The sequence below is a fragment of the Physeter macrocephalus genome, chromosome 20 (genome assembly GCF_002837175.3).
Source record: "Physeter macrocephalus isolate SW-GA chromosome 20, ASM283717v5, whole genome shotgun sequence".
Lineage (NCBI taxonomy): Eukaryota > Metazoa > Chordata > Mammalia > Artiodactyla > Physeteridae > Physeter > Physeter macrocephalus.
In genome coordinates this window covers 56,447,817-56,457,566 of record NC_041233.1, presented here as the reverse complement: position 1 = coordinate 56,457,566, position 9,750 = coordinate 56,447,817, and the positions used below count along the sequence as shown (strand labels likewise).

The 9,750-nt window shown below is 42.7% G+C and overlaps 1 protein-coding gene across 4 annotated transcripts in view; it reads left to right on the top strand.

Annotated features, from left to right (window-relative positions):
* Positions 1-9,750, top strand: part of CPN1 (carboxypeptidase N subunit 1) — a 59,149-nt gene that overhangs the window by 40,236 nt on the left and 9,163 nt on the right. For all 4 annotated transcript variants that reach the window (XM_028481643.2, XM_007108785.2, XM_055080809.1 and 1 more), the window contains 5 exons: positions 555-710; positions 3,406-3,588; positions 4,797-4,908; positions 6,531-6,670; positions 8,310-8,409. In XM_028481643.2, coding sequence (XP_028337444.1) covers positions 555-710; positions 3,406-3,588; positions 4,797-4,908; positions 6,531-6,670; positions 8,310-8,409 — 691 coding nt within the window. The remainder of the gene's footprint in view (positions 1-554; positions 711-3,405; positions 3,589-4,796; positions 4,909-6,530; positions 6,671-8,309; positions 8,410-9,750) is intronic.

Genomic DNA, 9,750 nt, shown 5'->3' with positions numbered 1-9,750 from the left:
GAAGATCCCACATGCCGCGGAGCGGCTGGGCCCGTGAGCCATGGCCGCTGAGCCTGCGCGTCCGGAGCCTGTGCCCCGCAACGGGAGAGGCCACAGCAGTGAGAGGCCCGTGTACCGCAAAAAAAAAAAAAAAAAAGAAAGATAAGCAACAGGATTTACTCTATAGCACGGGGAACTGTAGTCAATATCTTGTAATAACCTATAATGGAAAATAATCTGAAAAAATACATATATAACTGAAAAAATTATACTTTCTCGCTGCACATACCTCTGTCATTCTGATTAAATAGACATAAACAATTTTTTAAAAATAGGGGTTCCCATTATCCTGAAACACCCTCCTTTTGTTAGAGCTTCTCCTGGGATCTCTACCTGTAGCATGTGGTTTATAGGGAAACTTGAACCACGCCACTGGGACTTTGGATGAGTTAAAGGAGAAGATGCTACATCGTTTGATAGATCGATCTAATGTGTAAAAAAAAACTATACAGTGTTCTTCAAATGGAGCATTCAGTCTGAAACCTTCATCTTTCATTTCTTCCTTTTCCCACTAGGACAGGGACACTTCTGGGTATCTGGTTGGCAGGAACAATGCAAACGGAGTAGACCTGAACCGCAACTTCCCTGATCTCAATACCTACATCTACTACAATGAGAAGAACGGAGGCCCCAACCACCACTTGCCCCTTCCAGACAACTGGAAAAATCAGGTATAAGACAAAATTTGCAAGCAGAAGCAGGTAAATCAGCATCTGGAATTTCTTCCCTGAATCTTCACATCAACTAAATATGCAATAATAAAGCATCAACCCAATTCTGTGCTAGTCTGTCCAGAGCAATGCTAACTGCAACGTATGCCTCTGTATTTTTTTCCCTCCCTGAGCATAGAGCCCTTCACTGAGCACATGATATTTGATGTTAGTAGTGAGGGTGGCAAAGGAGGTGAAAGTGGTATCATACCACTGCATAGCACTTCGTAATTTTATAGAATTCTTTCTCAGCTAGCGTTTCAGTTGATCATCGTAACACCCTGGTAAATGCATCAAGCAGTGTTATCCATCCCCGTTTTACAGATAACACTTATAGAAAAAATAATTTAAACTCACACAGCTAGTAATTGGTGGACTCAAGGTTAAAACCCAGGTCTTCTGACTCCTCATCCAACATTCTTTCTACTGCACTATGCTGTGGACAGATAACTGTAGCATTCTAAAGAGAAATCTCTCTTGCATGTGATGAACTGTACGCTTATCAACAATTAGCTAGAGAAAGAGGTTCAGGGAGCCTCACCCTTAGAAGTTTTTCTTCTTCTCTTTCTGTATGACCCTTGACTACTTTACCATACTCTCATTTCCCTTACTTTCTCAATCAAAGGATCCCATTTGATGCTCCTAGACCTCTTGCCCCTTGCTAATGCAAATCGTTTCAGCCTGATGGTCGTCCTGTTCCTGGGAATGACTCTTGTCATCCTTGGAGCATCACCGCCACCCTGTTTCTTACACTGTATGGGCTAGTTCTAAACATTCTCTGTGAATATCTAAACTTAGAGACTGGGGAGAGAAAATTAAAGCAGGTGGAAGGCTTTATATTGGGAGTTTCTAGATGGAATATTATCAGTTTTTTTCCCCTTGGAACTGAAGCAAAAGTCATGCCGAGGGCTTCCCTGGTGGTGCAGTGGTTGAGAGTCCGCCTGCCGATGCAGGGGATGCGGGTTCATGCCCCGGTTTGGGAAAATCCCACATGCCACCGAGCGGCTAGGCCTGTGAGCCATGGCCGCTGAGCCTGCGCGTCCGGAGCCTGTGCCCCGCGACGGGAGAGGCCACAACAGTGAGAGGCCCGCATACCGCAAAAAAAAAAAAAAAATGTCATGCCGACATGTTTAGATTTTGGATAGCAGCTATGCTCTTGGCTCAAGGAAATAATACATCAAAAATAACTTTGCACTCGTTGACATATCCATCCAGAAGGATGTTCTGATTTATTAAACTTGTCTACATAAAATAAGGTAATTGAGCCAGTAACAATTAGACTCCCACTGGCTCCTCTGTCTACATCTTAGAAGGAAAAAAGACAATGAGAAGTCCCTCTTGCTCTTGAGGGGCCAGGAACAGTGAGAGGCTGGCCTCCTTCTGATGGATGGAGGGTTAGGACATGGAGAAAGGACTGTTTTAAAGAATCTGAGCCGTGGTCACAGAGCTGGACCGGTGCCTTTGGGATTATATCCATTCTGATTGGGTGAGACTCAACATTATTCATTCAGTCTCCCTTGGAATAGAAAAGATGGAGGCCTTCACAGCTGACCCTTGGTCCAGGACGAGCTGTTAACATATTAACACCGCATAACCTCTAAGCACATCCATCTTGAGGGGAGGAAAAACAGTGAAGACTGTAAATTATTTACTTACAAGTCCAGTAGATTCAAGGCTTTCTTTAGAATACTGTCACTCACTAGCAATATAATCTGCAATAGAAATCTGCAATAGAATGGGTGGAATCTCACTACTTAGCCAAGACTGGCCCATATTACAGTATGTCTAATTCATGAAATTTGGGTATGACCACTGGAGAACATTCTACATGTCAACAACACAGCAGATGTGTTGGGGGAAGGAGGAGGTTGAAAACCATTGCTGTAAACCAGCAATTTTCAGATATATTTACTAGAACCCTAAATTTCTGCAGAGGAGCTCCAGAAGCTACTGGAACAGTGGATAAATTGGAAGACCCTTTTTTGTTGCCAGAGAGAGGCCAAACTGGGACTCTGTGCTCTCCAATTTATGTTACCCCTCTTCAAACTGCTCTTTTTCTCCCTCTCTCTCTTTTTTTTTTTTTTTTTTTTTGTGATAGACTTCATTTTTGAGCAGTTTTAGGCTCACAGCAAAATTGAGTGGAAAGTACAGAATATTACCATATATTCCCTGCTTCCCATTATCAACATCTCCCACCAGAGTGGTACATTTATTACAATGATGAACCTACATTGACTTGTCATCATCACCCAAAAGTCCATAGTTTACATTAGGGTTCACTCTTCATGTTGTATTTTCTGTGGGTTTTCACAAATGTATCATGACATGTATCTACCATTTTGCATCATGCACAATAGTCTCACTGCCTTAGATGACCTCTTTTTAGCTATTGAATACTTGGTTTCCATATGAGATTTCATTTTAAACAAGTGTTCCATTCACTTAATTTGTTAAACTATCACGCAAAAGATCAAAATTTCCCCATCTGCAGTTCTCATATCTGGTAGGATTCTCTTTGCTTTATTCAGACATGCCATCCTCTCAGGCCACTCCCTGTCAGACATGCCATCCTCTCAGGCCACAACCCGACAAACTCATGTAAACAGCCATCTGGCTTCAGTTGCAGCTTCACCGCCAAGCTCTCATCTCTCCTCAGGTGGAACCTGAGACCCAGGCAGTGATCCAGTGGATCCGCTCCTTCAACTTTGTCCTTTCAGCCAATCTCCATGGAGGGGCAGTGGTGGCCAATTACCCATACGACAAGTCCCTTGAGCACCGGGTCCGAGGTTTCCGCCGCACTGCCAATACCCCCACGCCTGATGACACACTTTTCCAGAAGGTATGCAGAATGGCTGCCTGTCCAGCCAGAGGAACTTGGGGCTTAGGAGTGTGACTGAGGTCAAATCAGTAACACAGGACCCTGTTAGGAAAGAACGAACAGAAAATGATTGAAAACACCTCCTGCTCGTTAAGAGCTTACAATCTAGTATATTACATTTTGTTTTGAGTGATAAGCCATAAATTCAGGAAAAAGTAAATAAATAGGAAAGCTTTTTACAGTACAGTTACCAAAATGTAAAAAAATACTTAAGCTAATGACAAGCAAGAAATATGCCAAAAGCCTAATAGTGCTGGTGGTAAGCTAGAGCATTAAATGTGAATTTGGGGGCTCTAATTTACGGTTTTATGGTAATATGGCTATATTAATGAAAAATAGACCATGCACATGAAAAAGGTTTACATAATAGTTCAAAACAGCAATAGAATAAAATTAACAGATCAGTTATTTTATAGTTAATATTATTAATAATATATAATTAATATAATGATAACATTACTTAGTATCTCAATTTTTTTGGGATGTACCTCGTGGCTTGCAGGATCTTAGTTCCCCGACCAGGGACCGAACCTGGGCCCCAGCCTTGAAAGTGTGGAGTCCTAACCACTGGACCACCGGGGAATTCCCCTATAATGATAACATTATTAATTCAACAGTTAATGAATTACATAGAGAATAACACCAGTTGTTGCTTTGCAAAGCAAGTATATTATTATATTTTCTTCTCTAGTAATCTCATTTTGTCCACTGTTATAAAATAGTAAGAAAGAGAATTATAGAGATTTTGAATATATTCCTCTCTTTCCAACACACATCTCTCACCCCCAATACAAAATTCTTTTTGTCACGAAGCCCTATCTTTCTTGCTTCTTGATTTCTCTTATAAAACTCGGCTGGAAAATGAGGTACACCTCATTGAGGTACACCTAGAAGGGAGCTTATACATTATCGGGTGCTACCCCTCACTTTGCACTTGAAGAAATTTAGGCCCAAGATAGTGGGAAAATCAGAAGATAGGTCTCCTAACTCTAGTCCACTCCACGCACACACACCCCATCTCTCTATTCCTTCTGGTATTTTCTTTCGCTAAAGCAGATAATCAGTTGTTATACCTAGTGGGGTTCTTGGCCTCACCCTGCTTCTGAGTATGAGCATTGCCACAGGAGTTGGGGATACTCAAGGTCGTTTTCCACCTGCTTTCCCGGTAGCTGGCCAAGGTCTATTCCTATGCACACGGATGGATGCACCAAGGTTGGAACTGTGGGGATTACTTCCCAGATGGCATCACCAACGGGGCTTCCTGGTATTCTCTCAGCAAGGGTAAGGAGAGTGCTAAGCACAAGAGTGCTGTAAGCTGAAGTAAAACGGGGTTCGTTTCTCCTTTTAAATTATCATTCTTCTTCACAGAGAAATGACAGGAATGCTATTTTGCATTCAAGTAGAGATCTGAAAAATGAGAAGTCTTAAGTTGGCATTTAACATCATCTTGTGATTCTTTAAAATGGAGGTCGGGACACCTAGTGGTCCCTTAAAACTGGTGGTTTACATAGTGGATTAGGGCATAGGAAGGGAATAATGCAGTCAAGTGGTTAAGAGCGTGGGTTCTAAGGGTACACTGGGCCGAAACCAGGCTTGCCCATTCACCAGTTATGTGGCTTCAGGCTACTTACTTAACTTCTCTGTGCTTCAGTTTCCTCATCTGAACTTTAAGAATAACACTACTTGCATTGTAATTTTGATGTAAGTATTAAATATGCACATAGAGGATTTGGAAATGCCTGGTTTATAGATGTTAAGGTTTTTCTGTAGTAGCATGAGGTATGCCTCACGTAGCAAAGAAGGAGAGATGCTGGCCTGGACACAAACAGTTCCTCTGATATGTGCTCTCTGTACCCTGCCTACCCATCTCCCATCAGAAGGGGTTTGCTGTGGACAGTGGCCATTGATAACATAGCAGAAACCCCCAGCAAGAGGCTTCTCTCTCTATTTCCTGGGCTTTTCCCATCACTGAGGGTCAAGATAGAACCTCTGTTCACAGACCTTCAGTAGATAGGGAACCTAAGGTTAGGGAGGAGGCTGAAGCAGGAAGCCAGGTTCTCTTAGGAATCATGTTGCAGCAGCTGTCTTTCCCCATCTTCTCACATCTGACCTGTCAGAGCCCAGGTAGTAGAACACTCACTGGAGAGGGCTGAGCTGATGGCTGGTCCTGTGGGGAGTGGGCAGGAGGAAGGTGAGGGAGTCACCATGTACTGGGAAGGCGGTACCATGGCCGAAAACTCACTTGAACCCAAGGCAAGAAGATTTCTTTTTTTCAAAGACAGATATACATTTATTACCTTTTGTTACAGAAAGTTTAAAAATCACTAAACAAATATGATAATTTTTTTTAAAAACACCTTACCTTTAATATTCATGTGGAACATCAAGTAGCATTATGTATTACTGGAAGTTTTTAAGATTAGGTAACAGATTTAAGAATCATCTTCCTTGTCACTTTAGTACATCTACCAATATCTACCAATAGTTTACTGTTAATTTAGGCCAAGGCAAGAAGATTGAACTTTACTTTCTTTAGTTTGCATTAGGAAAGCAATAAGTACCCCCTCCCAAATTTAAAATATAAAATATACTTTTCGAATTATACTTGTTCCTCCCTTTCCCTTCCCATCCTCTGGGAAAGCATGACCTACTGCCTCCACTGAGAATGATTAGCCTAAATTAAAGGGGTGCAATTCCAAGATCATGAAGTTTGTATCAAGATGATAGTATAGTCTCTAGACCAGCATCATCAGCATCACCTGGAAACTTGTTAGAAATGTAAATGTTCACTGAATACATACTGAGTCAGAGCCCTGGGGTTAAGCCCCAGCAATCTGTATTTGGCATGGGGCGTTGGGTGGGAACCTGGTTGTACAAATCTGCCACCACCCTCTTTTCCTTAGGAATGCAAGACTTTAATTACCTCCATACCAACTGTTTTGAGATCACGCTGGAACTGAGTTGTGACAAGTTTCCGCGGCAAGAGGAATTACAGCGCGAGTGGCTGGGTAATCGGGAAGCCCTAATTCAATTCTTGGAACAGGTAAATCCCATTCTTTAACTTTCCTGGTTACAGAAAGGGAAGTGTTTTCTGATGGTAGGCAAGGTATTTTGTGTGACTCAGGTCTGACTTTTGCTCTGACTCATTACGATAGATCTCAGCTTCTCTACCAGTGAAATTAATTCATTCAACATTGTTGAGCACAGCTATCTGTCAGAGACTGTACTATATGCTCGGGATTAAGAGTAAACAAACAGGGCTTCCCTGGTGGTGCAGTGGTTAAGTATCCGCCTGCGAATGCAGGGGACACGGGTTCGAGCCCTGGCCTGGGAAGATCCCACATGCTGCGGAGCAACTAAGCCCGTGCGCCACAACTACTGAGCCTGAACTCTAGAGCACACGAGCCACAACTACTGAGACCCAGTGCTACAACTACTGAAGCCCGCGTGCCTAGAGCCTGTGCTCTGCAACAAGAGAAGCCACCGCGATGACAAGCCCGCGCACTGCAACAAAGAGTAGCCCCCGCTCACCGCAGCTAGAGAGAGCCCGTGCACAGCAATGAAGACCCAACACAGCCAAAAATAAAAACAAATAAATTAATTAATTTTAAAAAGAAGAGTAAACAAACAACAAATATCTCTGTATATATGCAGCTTATATTCTGGTGAGGAGAGACAGACAATAAAGAAAAAATAAAATAAATTTTATAACATGTTAAATGCAAAATGCTATAAAGAAGGCCTTACAGAGAAGGTGACATTTAAACAGACTTAAAGGAGGTAAGGGAGTAAACCACAAAGATATCTAGGGGAAAAGGGGCTCCCTGATGAAGTCACAATTGCAAATGCAAGGCCAACAACAAGTAGATGAAAAGATGCTCAGAATCCTGAGGGAAATGTAAATCAAAGCCACAGTGAAATACCACCTCACACTCATTAGGATGGCTGCTATAAGAAAAACAAATTTACGAACAATGACAGAAAATAGCAAGTGTTGGCAAGGATGTGGAGAAATTGGAACCCTGGTGCAGTGTTTGTGGGAATGTAAAATGGTGTAGCCACTATGAAAAACCGTGTGGTGGTTCCTGAAAAAAATTAAAAATAGAGCTGCCATATGATCCTGCAAAACTGCTTCTGGGTATATATTCAGAAGAACTGAAAGCTTGATCTCAAAGAGATATTTGTATATGCATGTTCATAGCAGCATTGTTCACAGTAGCCAAAAGGTGAAAGCAACCCAAGTGTCCATTGATGGATGAAGGGATAAACAAAATGTGGTATAGATACACAATGGGCATACAGCCTTTAAAAAGAAGGAAATTCTGTCATATGTTACGACATGGATGAACCTTGAGGGCATTATGCTAGGTGAAATAAGCCAGTCCCCCAAAAAACAAATACGGTATAATTTTACTTATATGAGATATCAAGAGTAGTCAAATTCATAGAGATAGAAAGTAGATTAGTGACATGATTTGACTTAGATTTTAACAGGATCACCCTGACTGCTCTATTGAGATTACTGGGGATCGGGGTGAGACCAGAGAGACCAGTCAAGGGTCTATCACCATAATGTTTTGGGAAGATCAAGTGCAGAAACACATGGGAAAGGGCTTCGTGGACTCTCAAACACAGCACAAAGGTTTTATGAGCATAACTATACACTATAAACTTTCCTACAGGTACACCAAGGCATCAAGGGAATGGTGCGGGATGAGAATTATAATAATCTTGCGGACGCTGTCATTTCTGTCAGTGGGATTAACCATGATGTCACTTCAGGTAGGTGGCCACTGCTTAGTGGGGTGAGAAGGAAGCTTTCACTCCCTCACCGTCTTCAGCCTAATCAGGAGGCCAATTTGTAAGCCAGTGAGACCAGCAGGGACATCAAGGACACTGGGAGTGGTGGATTGGAGGAAGGAAGGATAACAGGATTGAGGACAGGAATTAAGAGGCAAGGGCCAGAAAGATGTAAATGTAACATCTCTCTCAGCTTTCAGGAGTCACTGCCTCATACAACTTTGTTAGGGGTGTTTCCTGGGTTTGAGGTTAGTAATAGCTCACATACTGGTGTGGAATGGGCTAGAAAAGAAAAAGACTGTAAAACTGATGTTTAGTCTTGTCCCTGAGCCAGGCATTTCGCTACACCTCCGTTCAGGGAAAAGTCAGTAAAAGGCATTCCATAGGCTCACTGCTGGGCAAGATTGATGGTGAAGGCAGATCTCAGAACCAACTTGGAACCTTCTAGAATGGTACAGAATATCTCACGGCACAATGGTGTTGCCAACTGCCCCAGCCCAATTTGATCAGGTTTGGGGTTGTTTGTTTGGTTTTTAATGTAGAGCAGTAGCTCCCAGTGGTTAGGGGCAGGTGAGATTTGCCTCCCTCCCCCAGCCTTGATACCAGCATGCTCAGCCACATTTCACCGTGCAGGCTTTACCAAGCAGGCATCTTACAGCTCAGACAGTCTGTTTAAACTAGATGAATCTCAGCTTTAAGGTGATAACTTATATTCTTTAAGGTGATCCCAACACGTCTTACGTGAACAGTTCATTCAAGGCAAAGGCAACAACATTCTAAAGGCAGAATTCTGTAGCCCCACAGTCAAGCATCAGACACCAGAATCCTCCAGCCCAGTGACTGGAGCCAGGACTGTATAGGGAACCAACCTTTGGAATCCGTAAGAGCTTCAGGGCCTGCTAGATTCCTTTTTTATTATTTATTTATTTATTTATTATTATTTTTTGGCTGCGTTGGGTCTTCCTTGCTGTGTGCAGGCTTTCTCTAGTTGCGGCGAGCAGTGGCTACTCTTCGTTGTGGTGCGTGATCTTCTCACTGCGGTGGCTTCTCTTTGTTGCAGAGCACGGGCTCCAGGCACGCAGGCTGCAGTAGTTCTGGCACACAGGCTCAGTAGTTGTGGCTCGCGAGGTTAGTTGCTCCGCGGCATGTGGGATCTTCCTGGACCAGGGCTCAAACCTGTGTGCCCTGCATTGGCAGGCAGATTCTTAACCACTGCACCACCAGGGAAGTCCCATAGATTCTTTTTTTTTTTAATTTAATTTTATTTATTTTTTTATACAGCAGGTTCTTATTAGTCATCCATTTTATACACATCAGTGTATA